We start from the raw sequence: 15,957 nt of genomic DNA on the forward strand, positions 1-15,957 counted from the left end.
CAGTGGTTTTCAAGTTTTGATTGTTAATGGTAGAACCAGATTCCAAAAGGGATAACAGAACTGTAATGTTCCACTATCTGAAACAGATGAGAGCAGTTCACTTATTTCTAGTCGAAGTAGGGATGGGGCCCAAAGGCCCACTGTTCAACCTCCACCCTGCTCTTGTCATCATTCCTAAGGTACTTCCACAAAACTCTTAAGTTTTCGAAAACATAGTTTAAAAGAGTATCCTTAAAAAAAAAAAAAAAAATCCCTACTTTAGATAGAGTAGGCAATGTGATCTGTGGTCTACAGGTATATGGTATCACTTGAGTGTATATGTACTCATGAAGTGACTTGAGAGAAAGCAATATATTGGAGTAGTAAAAAAGAGTGGGAGGCGGGGTATTTCTAACATGCCAAGCAAAACCTTTTATCACGACTTAAGACAAACTTCCTAAGACCTCAGTTGTTTACAGTTGCTTCATCTGTAAAACTGGTCCAGAACTATTTCAGAATAGAAATCTGCTCCAGGTGATTTATATATGTATACCTTTTCCAGGTCACTAACCTTTGATTCTAGATGTACCTCAACCAAAGAGATGTTCTCCCAAAGTAAACGTTTTTAGTGAAATAAAGTACTTTCTCAGTGCCTCGTAGTTTCCAAGTTATTACCGATAAATAAAATTTTGATACTAAGCGAAATGGAATTATTTTTTGCTGAAATTTTTCTTGGCCCCTGATTGGTCATTAGATGCCAGATATTATGAAAACATTCTGTGCAAGGACTTTAGACACATAGTGGGCAGTGTCCAAGGGTATTGATCAAGGTGAGTTTTGGAATCCTACTGTTTTTGTTTCAGTTCTGACACTGCTTTCTTTACTCTCCCTTTGCGTTTTTGTACCATCTTTCTCTTTTCCAAATTCAGCCCCTCCTTTTTTCTTTTTTGTCAATAACTGAATTTTTTTTTCATTATTGAAGTATAGTTTTTTTTTTTAAGATTTTATTTATTTATTTGACAGAGAGAGAGACAGCGAGAGCAGGAACACAAGCAGGGGGAGTGGGAGAGGGAGAAGCAGGCCTCCCTCCGAGCAGGGAGCCCGATGTGGGGACTCGATCCCAGGACCCCGGGATCATGACCTGAGCCAAAGGCAGACGCTTAACGACTAAGCCACCCAGGCACCCCATTATTGAAGTATAGTTGACGCACAATGTTAACTACTTTCAGACAACATGGTGATTTGATAGTTCTATACATTATGCAGTGCTCACCTCCATAAGTGTAGTCACCATCTGTTTAGACATCCCATCCCTTCTTTACTCATCTTGCCCTTTGGCAAGCAAAATCATTTGAGTCTTTTGAGGAGGAAGCCATTAGTCCTGTTCAATCATGCCATATTATAGTGAGTGACACCATCACTTATACTGCCAAACTGCCCAAGCCTAAAACTTGGTAATTATCTTGATGCCTTCCTCTCCCTTACCAATTTAATCTGTCAACAATTTCTGACTATTTTACCTCCTAAGATCTCTTCAATTTGCTTTGTTTCCCCACAATTTAGTGCAAGCATTTCTTCTTGTAGCCCTGCAGTAGCTTACCTGGTCTCACATACAAGTCGGCCCCTCTCCCATCCATTCTCCATACTGCAGCCAGAGTAAGCATTTAGAAAAAGGCAAATCTTAACATTACCCACTTGCTTAAAATCCTTCAATGCTGTTTTAGTCTGGTCGCAGCTCTTAGTTCTGAAGGGGAAACTAGGAGCAGATTGCTTTTCCTTCAACCGCGTATGCCCTCACATAGAAAATAGACTTAACAAATATGAATAAAACAAAAACAACCTCCAGGACCAGTGGGGAGGAAAAGTGGAGGGTCACTAGTCCAGAGGAAAGCGTTCTAGCTCACAACATGGCAGACTGCGGCACTGGGCAGAGGGGATGTTGGATGGGTTCTGGCAGCACAAGCCCCAAGGCAAGGAGTTCCATATGTGCAAACCAGAGTGTGTATCCCATTACGTCAGACTGCTCCAGAAAGTTTTTCATTTAGTCGTTTTCATAGAGAGTGCACAGGATGACCACCTCTGCACTCAAGAAGGCAGCCCATGTGGATCAAAGTAGAGACTCCCAGTAGGTGCGTGGGAGGGGAGCAGTGAGGGAGATGGTTGCCTGTACCTCGAGGTATTGCTCCCCTAGAGACGATAGGCAAGGCCTGGGGTTGCTCTAATGAGAGGCATGATGGGAGAGTTGACAGCCTAAGGTTTGGGAATAGCTATCTAGGAAAAGAGGAACCTCACTGCCTGAGGTAGTGGTTAACACAGCTAACAAATGCCAGATGCTGTTTAAGTAGCAAAGCAGAAAATGACTTCAGAGATCGGGTATTTCACGGAAAGTATCAAGGAGATGACTTCCGAGTTACGCCTCAAGAATGGGCATGAAGAGGTGCAGCGACGGAGGGTAGCGGCAAAAAAAGGTACTCAATACTTGGTTCACCAATGGTGCTGTAGAAGGGGAAAGAGCTGCTGAGCAAAGGCAGAGGTTTCGTTTATCCTCCTGCACCTGAGGTTAAGCAGGCCGCGCCCTTGGGGGAGCGGGTCTCAAGAACAACTTTTCCACCTGGAAGGTGCTAAGGAGCAAGACTATAGACTCCAGACTGGGCATCCGAAATCCGGAGCGAGGCGTGGGCGGATGGGGCGGATGGGGCGGAGTTGGATGGCGGAGAGGCGGGACTTCCGGTGCGGCCTTGCGCCCAGTTTCCGGCGTCTAGCGGCAGCTTGCCTTGCGCCCTGGGCTGTCCTCGAGGACGTTGCGAATGGTGGGGCTGTGCTGACTTTCCTGGTAGCGGGGCTTTTGCTGAGGACGGCGTGCGGAGCAGGGGTGAGGAGCCGCTATGGGACGGGCGACCTCCCACCCGTGCGGAGGCTGCATTTCTTTGTAGAGGGCTCGGGGACACTGGTTGCGTCTCTAGGCCACCCCTTCCTGGGCCGCGGACCAACCCGCGCGCGCGCTCCGAGAGGACAGGCCCACCCTTCCGGGCGGGGGCGGCTCCCGCGGCCACCCGGCCACCGCGCATGCGCGGAGTGGGGCTCCAGGCACTTCTTACGGGCCACGGGGCTGTCGGTGGTTCTGGGGCACATTGCGATTCTGGTGTGGTAGACGTTCCTCGGGACCTGCCCCTGGACTATATTTCGAAGCTGGTGTCCCTTCCGGTCAGTGTTGCCAGATCCTGGATTTTGTACTGGGGCAGAGCGCAGCTACCAGTCCTGAGGCCCTTTCCCATCCAGGAGATGGAGGAGATCGCCGTTGTTAGTGCTGAAAGACTTTTGTTCTTGGAACCATACCAGTTACTGAGACCAGGCTTCATGAATTAACTCACAAGCCTATACTGAGCGATCAGTAGTGCAGCGGAAAAGGCAACAACAGCTCCTTTCCTCGTAGAGCTTAGCAGTTTGGACCGAGTGATAAGTGGGATAATAGGAGCAAGCTAGGAGCTCCTCGCCCAGCCCTGGACTCAGGAATGCCCGAGGAAAGGGCGATAATCTGAGACCTGTGAACTGCAGGAGTTGGCCAGGGAATGGGAGGATGTAGGAGACAGCGGTGGTAGAAGTCAGGGAACAAAAGTGATTCTAGGCAAAAGTCCAGCGTTGAGGGAGGTAGAGTATAGGCCTGGTAGCCAACTGCAGTGCCGTGGAGCTTTGGTGTGGGAGTAGAGACAAAGGAGTTGGAGAGATAAACCAGGGCTCTGCACACCAGTCATTCATGGTTCAGACTTTATCCTGAGGGCAGTGCAGAGCAACTGGAAGGTTTTAAACTGGATAGTGGCTGAATAATAGTGTCATTTATTGAGTGCATACAGTGGTTCCAGACTTTTCTACTGGAAGTACATAGGGAAGAAAGAATTTGTATTCCCCAGGAGGTCTAGAAGGCATATTCTTTTTTTTTTTTTTAAGATTTTATTTTTTTTATTTGAGAGAGAGAGAATGAGAGACAGAGAGCATGAGAGGGAGGAGGGTCAGAGGGAGAAGCAGACTCCCTGCCGAGCAGGGAGCCCGAAGCGGGACTCGATCCGGGGACTCCAGGATCATGACCTGAGCCGAAAGCAGCCGCTTAACCAACTGAGCCACCCAGGCGCCCCATAGAAGGCATATTCTGAAAAGCCCCAGCCTCCCAGGAGAAAATTGTTTGTTGAAATCTCTTGTTTTAAGTATTTATACAAGATTTGAATGATATACCAAAATATATACTTGGTTTGGTATAAAATGTTTTCTCAAATCCTCAAGATATTCTGATGGCTTGAGGACTTTGCATCATATGTATCTTGTGATTTTTGTAGTCCTTGACACATGCATCATGTACCCTCCCCCTCCACCCCCACATACATAACCCAGCCTTTCTATGTGGGGAACAGTGTTCACAGTACATGTGTTACTTTCTTTAATTGTCCTGTCAACCATTAGAGGTGGGTGTAATTCCTTCTACTTTAGTAATGAAGAACCTGAGGCTGAGAGGTTAAGAAAATTGCCCACGTTCACACAGCTAGTGAGTCACATTCAAACCCAGGCATGTGCAACCCCTTAGTTCTTGGACTTCACTGCACTACTTCGCTTCGGGGAATGGATTTGAGGCTGGAAATAAGGAGAATATTTGAAGCAGAGAAGACATTTAGGGAGTTGTTGAAATAGGCTAGATTAGAGGTGATTTCAAAACCAAGATAGTCTTAATAATGATAGAGAGGAGTGAGTGGATTCAAAGGAGGTAGAGCTGACATGATGTGGCATTTGATTGAATGGGAGGAAAGAGTGGGAGAGCCTGGTGGCTACATCTGGATTGCTGGGGCGGCCATTCCCTCATAAGGATTGTAGGAAAAAGAGCAGCTTTGAGGGTAAAGAGGGCTTGCTGGCCTGAGATGCACCACGATATTCAAGGGGAGATGTCCTTCTGAAGTATCTTAAAGAGTTCCTTTTGGCATGAGAGAGAATTTACTTTTCTTCTTTGCACTTTGAATATGTGCCATTCATTATCAGTTGTTGATGACTTTCTAAGGTATATCCCCTATAACCTGTTCAAACCATGGGAGATGGTGGGACATGGACCCAAGATAAACAAAAGACATGGACTACTTCTGAAGCCTTTGCCTGTTTTATGGAGGTGACACATATATTTTACAATTACATTTTATCGAATACTGACCTGTAGTTCAACTAAGAGGTATTACAGAGGTTCAGACGAGATCATGGCAGAAGCAGTCAAGGCCTATACTGGGGCTAATTGAGGAAGTATATTTTGAGGTTTGAGTGGGGAATCTCAGTTTTTTTTCTTCTAGGCCTCAGTCACTCAGATATGTAATGCTCCAGAGAGCATTTTGGAATTTAAAAGGTATGCTCTGTGGAACTGATGAAAGCAAAAATACAGCCTTTTTAAATGCGTTGGTAACATGAAGCCTATGTGGATGCTTCAATAAGGATTAATATTGTCAGTTTTTATTACGACCATTTGCTGGCTCTAGTTATACAGGTGTTTTTGTGTTTTTTTAACTACACATCTTTTGTTGTTTATCCAGTCTTGTTTATATTTTGTTCTTTAATTACCTTCAGAGTTAACATTTTTTATTGAGTACAGATGTCACCCATTTTTCTACTGGGTCGTTTGTCTTAATATTTATAGTTTATATTTTCTGGATTCTGTTCTTTTCTCACATGTGTTGGAAATTTGTTTTTCACTCTGTATATTTTCACTCTCTCTCTCTTTCCAGTACTTTTAAAAACCCTCTTTTCCAGTAATTGAATTTATCTGCCTTTTCCTTTATGGTCAGTGCTTTTTATAGCTTAAAGAAGCCATTCCTATCCTCAAGTCATGAAGGTATTCTCCTATCTAAAAGTTTTACAGTTTTGGGCGCCTGGGTGGCTCAATCAGTTGAGCATCTGCCTTCGGCTCAGGTTATGATCCCAGGGTCCTGGGATCGAGTTCCGCATCGGGCTCCCTGCTCAGCGGGGAGTCTGCTTCTCCCTCTCCCCCTCCCTCCTGCTTGTGCGCTTTCTCTCTCTCTCAAATAAATAAATAAAATCTTTTTTAAAAATAAATAAAAAATAGAAGTTTTACAGTTTTGCCATAAACATGTAGTTGTTTAATCTACCTGGGAAAAATTGTATATAGTGTTATATGGGAGTGCAATTTAATTTTTTCTAGTTGTTCTAACACCATTTTATTGACCACATCATTCTTTCTTCATGAATCTGAAATTACCTCTGTCATGTCCAGTTTCTATACATGGGATTGGGGGGGGGGGGTCTTTTTCTGGATTCTCTCTTCTTTTTTTTTTTTTTTTTTTAATTCATGAAAGTCAGAGAGAGAGAGAGAGGCAGAGGCAGAGGGAGAGAAGCAGGCTCCCCACCTAGCAGGGAGCCCGATGCGGGACTCGATCCCAGGACCCTGGGATCATGACCTGAGCCGAAGGCAGACGCTTAACCATTTGAGCCACCCAGGCGCCCCCTGGATTCTCTCTTCTGTTCCAGTGATCAGTTTGTCTCTTTATGTGCTAATACCACAATATCTTAATTAATTACGAGAGTTCATTAATCAAATCTGGATGTTTGGTAAAGCAAAGTCCCACCTTCTTTTTCTTCTTCAGTCTTGGCTGAAGTATCTTGGCTGTCTTTGGCCGTTTGCACTGGTGTATAGCTTTTAGAATCAGCTTATCAAGTTCCACAAAACACTTTTTGAGATAATGATTTGAATTGCCCTAAATCTATAGATCATTAGAGGGAAAACTGATATCTTTACAATATTGGGTCTTTTAATCCATGAAAATGGTGCCTCGATATATTTAACTATTTTTTTGTGGCTTTCATTGAAGTTTTTAAATTTTGACATAAAAATATTGACATCTTTTATTAGACTTTTTCTGGTGACTTTATATTTTATGATACTATCGCAAGTAATATTTTTAAATTAGTTTTATAATTATTTTTAGTGACATAGAAATGATAGTGATTTTAAATATTGTTATACTTTCCTATTAGTTTAGAATCTTGAATTTTTGTATATATAATCATAACATGTATGAACAGCAATAGTTTTCTCTTTTCCAATCCTTATACCTTATTTTTCTTGCCTGACTGCACTAGCTGGGGTATTATTTACACTGTTAAATGGAAGTGATGATAGCAGGATCCTTGTGTTATTCCTGTCTCAAAGATGTTTCCAGTATGTTATTGATAAGTCTAATGTTGGTATAGGCTTTTTGTAGGTAGCCTTTATCAGCTTATAGAAGTTCCCTTCCATTTTTATGTTGCTTAGAGTATTTTAGTGTGTATAGATGCTGAATTTTATCAAATGCTTTTTCTGCATGAATTGACATGATCAGACATTATTTTACTTCTTTCATCTGTTAATGTGGTAAATAACAGTGACTGATTTTCGTAATTTAAACCAACCTAGTATTAATAGGATAAACCCCAACTTGGTCGTGATGTTTTTTTATCTGTTACTAGGTAGGCAGTTATTTTCTTTCAGCACATTGAAAATATTATTCTAATGTGTTTGGCTGTCATTGTTGCTAGTGTGAACTCAGCTGTCAGTGTGTTGCCTCTTTGAAAGTAATGTGTTCTTGGGGCGCCTGGGTGGCTCAGTTGGTTAGGCGACTGCCTTCGGCTCAGGTCGTGATCCTGGAGTCCCGGGATCGAGTCCCGCATCGGGCTCCCTGCTCGGCGGGGAGTCTGCTTCTCCCTCTGACCCTCCTCCCTCTCATGCTCTCTGTCTCTCATTCTCTCTGTCAAATAAATAAATAAAATCTTTAAAAAAAAAAAAAAAAAAAAAAAAAAAAAAAAAAAAAAGAAAGTAATGTGTTCTTTTCCCTTGGCTGCCTTCATGATCTTTTCTTTGCTTTCAGTATACAGTGATTTAGATATGGACTTCTGGAATGCGTTGGGCTTTCTGATCTGTACATGTTTAGTTTTTCATGGTTTTTTTGCACAGATTTTCAGTCTTGTCTTTTATTCTTAAACATATAGGCCTATCTAGTAGATCTATCCGATAATCACATTATCAAAGGAGCCCTTACGGGACTGCTTTATGCACGGTTGTTTCTGTAGGTTCTTCTCCCTTATGGTCCTTGTTTCTTTAGGTCACTTGCTCATTATGCTTAGAATTTTATTTGATTTTATTTATGGGATTTCTTTACTGTTTGGGCTGAAAGTAATATCTTGCAGAGGGTTTGCATTTGCTTCAGCTGGGCACCTATTGTCAAGGTCATTGTGATTTAAAATCTTGAAGGTTCTCTGAGGACTTACCTTTGATAATATGAGTTTAGTCTGCAGACTGGGTCCTGGGCTGGCTATGATTCCACATTCTCTGTGGCACTTTCTTCCTTTCACTGTTTGGGCCAAGTTTCATAGTAGTTGATTTTTTTTGTAGTCAACTGAGACAAGGTAGGATGGGAATGCCAGTGATGGCTTATTTTTGGCTCATCCTTACAGTGAAGGCTCTGCTTTTAGATTGGAAGGATCTATCTCTTCAGGTGGGCTCTGAGTTTTATTTTTTATTCCCTGAAGGGGCCAAGGAGGTGGGGGACTCAGTTAAAGGTAACCTGGTGTGGGCAGATGCTCTTAGGGCCAAAATAAGCTGCAGTATTCTGCTCATCTCCTGGTTTGTTGCTTTATTCAGATCTAAGAAATCCTTATTTTCTTCCTTGCTCCTTGAAGCTTTATACACACACACACACACACACACATACACACATCATACACAAATATATACACCCTTGAACAACATGGGTTTGAACTGTGCTGGTCCAAGTGTACAGCGATTTTTTTTTTCAATAAATACAGTATAATACTGTAAATGTATTTTCTCTTTCTTACAGTTTTCTTAATAACATTTCTTTTCTCTAGGTTACTTTATTATAAAAATACAGCATACAATACATACAACATACAAAATACTTGTTAATTTACTGCTTATGTTATCGGTTAAGGCTTCCAGTCAGCAGTAGGCTGTTAGTAGTTGAGTTTTGGTGGAGTCAAAAATTATACTTGCATTTCCAACTGTGCGGAGGTCAGCATCCCTATTGTTGTTCAAGGGTCGTGTGTGTGTGTGTGTATTTTAATCCAGTATTGTTAGGTTTCATTTGGAGAGTTAATTTGGTTACTTAGCCAGCTATATTATTGGAAGCCCAAGTCCAAGAATAATTTTTTTTTTAAAAGAAGCATACCAGAGTTTATTTATCCACAAATAAGTATTTACTTTTCAGAGGAGTCAATGTAGGAGATTACAAGTTTCTGCCATTGCTCAAGATATATTTGGAACTCTTTTTTTGGAATTGGTTTCAGAGCTAGTAGCATATTCTTTTAAATATCTTTATTGGCTACATTTTTCATCCTTTAAAGATGAAACTTGGGCTTACCAAAGGATCCAGCAGTCAAACTCCTAGGTATTTACCCAAATAAATTGAAAACTCTGTTAACGCAAAAACCTGTGCATAAATGTTTATAACTGCTTTATTCATGATCACTGAAAACCAGAAATACCAAGGTAAAATTCAACAAGAGAATGAATAAACTGTGGTATATCCACATTGTGGGATACTGTTCAGTAACAAGAGGAATGAGTTTTATTGATTCTGGCAAAAACATGGTTGGATCTTAAATGCATTTTGCTAAGTAAAAGAAGCCCACCCCAAAAGGCTACATATTCTATGATTTTATTCATATGACATTCTGAAAAAGAACTAGGGACAGAATATCAGTGGTTACCAGGAGTTGGTGGAAGGGAGAGCAGTTGACTACAAAGGAGGTACCACAGGGGAATTTATAAGGTGATGTCTTTGATACTTGTTTCTGTGTCTGAAATATTTTATTATAAAAACAAAAGATGGAAGGAAAAAATGAATAAGCTTAAAAAAACTAATAATGAAGTCCTGTCCTCTTCTCTTTAGCTTCCCTACTGTTCTTACCTACTCTTGTTATTTTTAAACTGTACATATGCCCTATACTTCACTGTATATATGATGTAGCTCATAATAAGCACATTTTAAAAGGGAAAATATGCAAAAGGAAAGTTGATGTGGTTAAGGTAAGGAGAACATCTCCTGACTAAAGTTACTTTATAACTTGACATTTCCTTCTTGGTGACCTGTAAACATTGGTAGCTCCTCGACCACATATACCATATCAGACTATAATGGTGGAGATGGGCAATTAGAACATTTTTGTTTTTTTTTTTCAAGATTTTAAAAATTTATACATATATAGAGAGAGCATGCGTACATGCCCGTAAGCAGGGGGAGGGGCAGAGGAAGAGGGTGAGAGAGAGAATCTCAAGCTGACTCCACCTGAGCCTGATGTGGCTCGATCTCACCACTCTGAGATCATGACCTGAGCTGAAGTCAAGAGGTGGACGCTGAACGAACTGAGCCACCCAGGTGCCCCTGAACACTTTCATCATATATAGCAAAAGATGAAAGATTTTGCCAGTGATTGGAGGCTTCCATCCACCCATTCTTCAGAGTACATTTGCTCATATTTAAAATAAATGAATGAATTATTCCACCAAAGAATTATTTTAAGAAATCTGAAAGTAAATAGTAACTTCTCTTTTAATATTCCCCTATGGTTTTTAATTCACGTTTAAAAAAAAAAAAAAAACAAACATTGTAAAAGTTTTAGGGATCAAATTTTGGATTTTTAAAAACACATTTCATTTCTAAGAGAGAAGCAGCTTAACACTAAGCAGTATTTTCCTGGATATGAATGATATTTTTGAAGACTTACCAGTTTTTAATTGTCCATTGTTTCCTAAACTGTATTTTTAATTTCATTTGTTCTCTCCTAGGGAATGAAGGATGGCAGCACGCCGTGCGTTAAAAGCTGTTTTGGTGGATCTCAATGGCACGCTTCACATTGAAGATGCAGCTGTGCCAGGCGCCCAGGAAGCTCTTAAAAGGCAAGCTATTCTCTCGGTTCAGCTGACAAATATGTTTGTAAGTGCCATTTTACCAAGGCAGATCATTAGCTAAATGGATGGCCTTAAGATGGCATTTCACCAGCTTACCATATATACAGGAACTGCCTTGGGTTTAGCTAGAAGATGTATGCAAAGTAATATCCTGCAAACACTGTTTTCTAAACCTTTATTAGGTTTGGCCTTTTGATCTAGTCTTTTTGTTCTTTGTGTGTGTGTCTGTCTTTAAGTCAGTATTGTAAATTTGGGAATGAAAACTTAAGATTCTAAAGTATGGAATAAATAGCATTGGAAAATCACAAATGAATCCTGGAATCACAAAATGAAACGCACACATTTACAAAGGCATGGTTCTCCTTGCTCCCCCTTCACCCAGAATCTAACATTGAGTGTGCAACTGCTTGAGTAAAATTTAGCGAGAGACTTGAAATTTTATATTTGTTTCTATCAACTAAATTTAGTGCTTTTGAAGGTTAGAGACTATCTTATATTTCTTTCTTCCTTTTTTTTTAAATTTAAAATACAACTTTATTCTGATTCTAAATGAAAAGGAATGGGAATGACAATGACAGATGAGATTTCACCACTGGATATTGTGATGGGATTATAGCAGTCTCCTATCTGAAACTCAGGAGGGGAACAGTTGCATTCCAAAACAGCTACATATGCAGGTCCAAAAAACGAAGGTACTTTTTAGACAACCACATTCCAAAGCCCATTCATTTCCTTCAGCATTCCAAAGATGAAGCACTTGTTCTGCTCAGCTAGATCATAAAGTGGCAGGCACACTGCACCACCAACATCACAGGACAGTTGCTTCTAGAACTAGACTTCTGATGCTGGGCTCCAGCTACACTTTCTCTGGGGTCATCGTCCTCATCCGGGAGAGTGGGTATCTGAGCAGCCTCTAGATCGTCTTCTGCTCTGCTGCCAGAGCTGGCTCCATGACAGCCTCTGGTGGGGCAGGAGCAGGCATGGCAACACACCCCAAGTGAGGGTCTCCCCTTAGTGTTCTAGCAAGCCACAGGAAGGGCTTTTCAAAGCTCTAGTTACTTTTGGCAGAAATGTCATAGTACTGAAGGTTCTTCTTTCGGTGGAAAACGATAGATTTTGCCTTACTTGTCCTGTCCTCAGGGTCCGCTTTGTTGCCACACAGCACAGTGGGGATGTTTTCACACACTTGTACCAGCTCTCTATGCCAGTTAGGCACATTCTTGTAAGTAACCCTTGACATGACATCAGCCATGGCACACTGCGCTTGGATGTCATAGCCATCTCTCAGCCCACCAGATTTCTCCTGACCAGCCATATCCCATACGTTGAACCTAATAGGTCCTCTGTTGGTATGGAACATGAGGGGATGGACCTCAACACCCAAGGTGGCTACATACTTCTCAAATTCACCAGTCCGATGACGTTTCACAAACATAGTTTTTCCAGTACTACCATCACCCGCCACAAAAGTTTGAACTGGAGTTGGGGTTCTCCTTGGGCAGACAACTTGCTGGTGCTTCCAGAAGCATCTCTGGCCATCTGACTGAGCTCTTCTATTTCTGATGTATCAACTACAACACTTAACACAAGTCAACATACAAATTGGGGATATGGGAAAAGTCTGTCAAAGTGAACCGAGTGTGAGTGTTTGCCTCTGAGTTTTGAAGAAAATACTCATCAATATGACAGAACTATTAATGTTACTAAGTACTTTTGTCCTTAAATAATTTAGGGAAATTTTCAAAAACCAGCAATACTGAGCATGTGGTGCTTCTCATTTTCCCACCTTAAAATATTCATAGTATAACGTTATTCAGCAAATGTAGTGATCAGTGTCACAGGGCTAGGTATTAGAGCAAAAGATTGACACAGACTTTGTAGTCTCAAGGAGCTTATTTGCCATTTGGGGAATCAATAAACATGAAGAGGCTTGTATATCTGGTAGGCTTCAGTTGGAATCTATCAGTTTCATAACGATATTCGTTATAGGTGGACAACATGTTTAAAGCCAAAAGAAAATCCGTTGCAGGGTTGGACTTTCTCTTGACACGGTTTCTCTCCTAGGTAGGCTTTCTAGGGAAAAGGATGCCTGTTGTTCAGTCTATTCTCCTATTAGATAAGAGCTTTTACTGCTTTAACGATGAGCTTTCTACTCTGGGTCAAAAGAAAAATCTTTTTATTTCTGGTGAACAGTGGATGACATCTCTGAGTTGCTCAGTAAACTGTGAGCCTGCCAGTCTGGAGGGAACAGGACTCTACACACTCTTCTCTTACTGTCGCTCAGGGCTTTCCATCCCAAAGAAATCACTGTACTCTGTCACTGCTGGTTTGGGTTTCTATGGAAACAAAAGAGACTAAGGGAAGTTGAAGGACAAGTCAAAAGAAAAGTTTTTTTTAAAATGCTCATTAAAAGTGATGTGGTAATTTCCATACTTGTACTTATTCATTTTTAATTATGTTGATGGTAGTTATGTTGAAGTAATCAGTTTCTTTTGAGTGATAAATCACCAAATTTAATGTGTTTTTCAGAAAAGCTATCACACAGAAATTATACAGATAATCATGATGACAGTGAACCATTTAATCATGCAAATGTGTTTAATGTTCTTTGGGTGAATACTTAAAAATATTTTTTCTGATTTATTTGCTTGCTTATTTTAAATCGTGGTTAGTGCTGTTATGTTTTGCATCCATTCGAGACAGGCATAAAATAAAAAGCAACAGGGTATTGATATAAAATTTTAAATTGCGGTTAAATTGAGATTATTTGTAGATTTTGGATTAAAATACTGGAGGTCTAAGAAAATAATTTCCATTTTTAAATAAAGCTAGACTATCATGAATTCTCTCTCTGGTACCTGATTGCCAGTTTAGGTTCCAGAAGCAGCTCACAGAATCAAAACAATCCTGTATGTGGATAGTTCAGGGGGAAAACACATTTCAGTCTGTACAACTGGAATGTTTCTTTGAGCATTCCAGATAGTTTCTGTTTATTAACTTAGTAACATGTGAGGGTTTAGCCAGTCTCTCACTGACTGCGAAGAAGGAGTAAACATCCTGAAGTGTCCTCTGTTCTCTTAATGTAGATCAGAAGCTGTACCAGCACATAGATCCAAGTTCCCATCTGGGCTCTGCTGCCACCCAGCTGTGCAGAGCTGAGCAGTCGCTTAACTCCTCCTGGCTTCTGTTGTCCCATCTTTTTTTTTTTTTTTTAAAGATTTATTTATTTATTTGAGAGAGCGAGAATGAGAGAGAGAGTACATGAGAGAGGGGAGGGTTAGAGGGAGAAGCAGCCTCCTTGCTAAGCAGGGAGCCCGATGCGGGACTCGATCCAGGGACTCCAGGATCATGACCTGAGCCAAAGGCAGTCGCTTAACCAACTGAGCCACCCAGGCGCCCTGTTGTCCCATCTTTAAGTGAAGGTTGCACTAGTAGATAATCTCTAAGATAACTTTCTCTCTCATAATCTGTGAGTACAGTGGTTTAATAAGCTTTGTTTTTTTTTTCACTTCTTTACTAAAACCCTGTGGTATAATTTAGTTATAGAAGGCCCTCAGAAAGATAGACATACATAGCTTTTATAATTAGACATTGCAGCCTTTGGAGATGAAGCGGTCCACAGGGTGTGGATGATTGGTAAAAATCTGGGTAGGTTACAAAAAAAAAACCTTAATGGCCATAAAAACATTTATTTGGTGACTTACTCTTCATTTTCTGACCTCTGGCAAGTGCTAGCAAATTAGGTTTTATGGGGCTAGAGTGTAAAAGCTGCACATTGACATCTGAATTTGACTTTCCCAGGTTACGCGGTGCTTCTGTAATAGTTAGGTTTGTGACCAATACTACCAAAGAGAGCAAGCAAGACCTACTGGATAGGTTGAAAAAATTGGAGTTTGATATCTCTGAAGATGAAATATTCACTTCGCTGACTGCAGCCAGAAATTTAGTAGAGCAGAAACAGGTTCGACCCATGCTGCTAGTGGATGATCGGGCGCTCCCTGATTTCAAAGGTAGGGGACATTTGGAAATATACAGAAATTGGTTCTTCATATTCGCTTATAAATCATTCTTAAAACTGGACGTTTACAGGGGTTTTGTCAGATTTCCTCTTATTATTATTGAAATGGTCAACAGATAGTTTTAATCTGAATTTATGTTTCTCAAACCTGTTTTGACTATACTCCACAATATGCACACATAATATAGTAACCCAGTAGATATATACTTGTGTTTATGTGTGTTAAACAATACTTGCTCTTACTGTATGACAGGTACTCTATTTTCTATCTGGTTTACTTTATTGTTTGTTTGAATTCGATCCTGCTTAGAGCCCTCCACATTAGCTTCACATCTGCTCATGGATCATTGCCCACAGTTTGAAAAAAACAGGCCAAAATCACTTTGTGTATTATAATCCTCAATCCAGGAGCCACTGTATTAATTTGGTTAAATGAGATATGTTGGAATCTTACATTTTATTTCAGTTTTTGTTAATAGAATTAATCTGATCCCACTTATCAATGATTGATTATGAGCAGTTTATATTTATGATGGGCTTGGCTTTCGAGGCTGATGAATAAATCTTAATAATATTGTGAAAAAAACAGATACCATTCTGTATCGTGTGAAGTTTTTGCAATGACCATAAAATACTTCTAATCAAAATAAAATAAAACTGTTTTTTCTTTGGAAAAATAAACAGATCTGGGAAAATATCCTGTTTTTATGAAGCTTTGCCACATTACTTCTTTTTATAAATGACAGAGTGAAATGACACAATATAGAAAAATAGGTATAAATACCTCATTATAAAACCATAGGATGGCTTTACAAATAATGATTAGGGAAATTCAGCGTGAATATATTGTTAGGCAGAACCTCAAAACTTGTCCTATCAGGAAGTAGAACAGTGTATCAAGCAGAATTATTATTTGTAAGAAACAGAAGCCAACTTCAGCTGAATTAAACAGAAAATACATTTATTAAAAGGATCTGAATGCTGACAGGAATATAAAATGGTACACCTCCTATGG

General features: G+C 40.4%; 1 protein-coding gene and 1 pseudogene across 1 annotated transcript in view; one reads left to right on the top strand and one right to left on the bottom strand.

The window, feature by feature from the left end:
• Window positions 1-3,034: 3,034 nt before the first annotated feature.
• HDHD2 (haloacid dehalogenase like hydrolase domain containing 2) overlaps window positions 3,035-15,957 on the top strand; it is a 36,074-nt gene continuing 23,151 nt past the window's right edge. The window contains exons 1-3 of the mRNA XM_064577643.1: window positions 3,035-3,183; window positions 10,802-10,912; window positions 14,726-14,934. Of these exons, the coding sequence (XP_064433713.1) occupies window positions 10,812-10,912; window positions 14,726-14,934 (310 nt within the window). The 5' untranslated portion in view covers window positions 3,035-3,183; window positions 10,802-10,811. The remainder of the gene's footprint in view (window positions 3,184-10,801; window positions 10,913-14,725; window positions 14,935-15,957) is intronic.
• LOC123853201 (GTP-binding nuclear protein Ran-like) lies at window positions 11,695-12,924 on the bottom strand (annotated as a pseudogene).

Source organism: Mirounga angustirostris, unplaced genomic scaffold (genome assembly GCF_029215605.1).
Source record: "Mirounga angustirostris isolate CCGP_5_RB_7025 unplaced genomic scaffold, mMirAng1.0.hap1 SCAF_14, whole genome shotgun sequence".
Lineage (NCBI taxonomy): Eukaryota > Metazoa > Chordata > Mammalia > Carnivora > Phocidae > Mirounga > Mirounga angustirostris.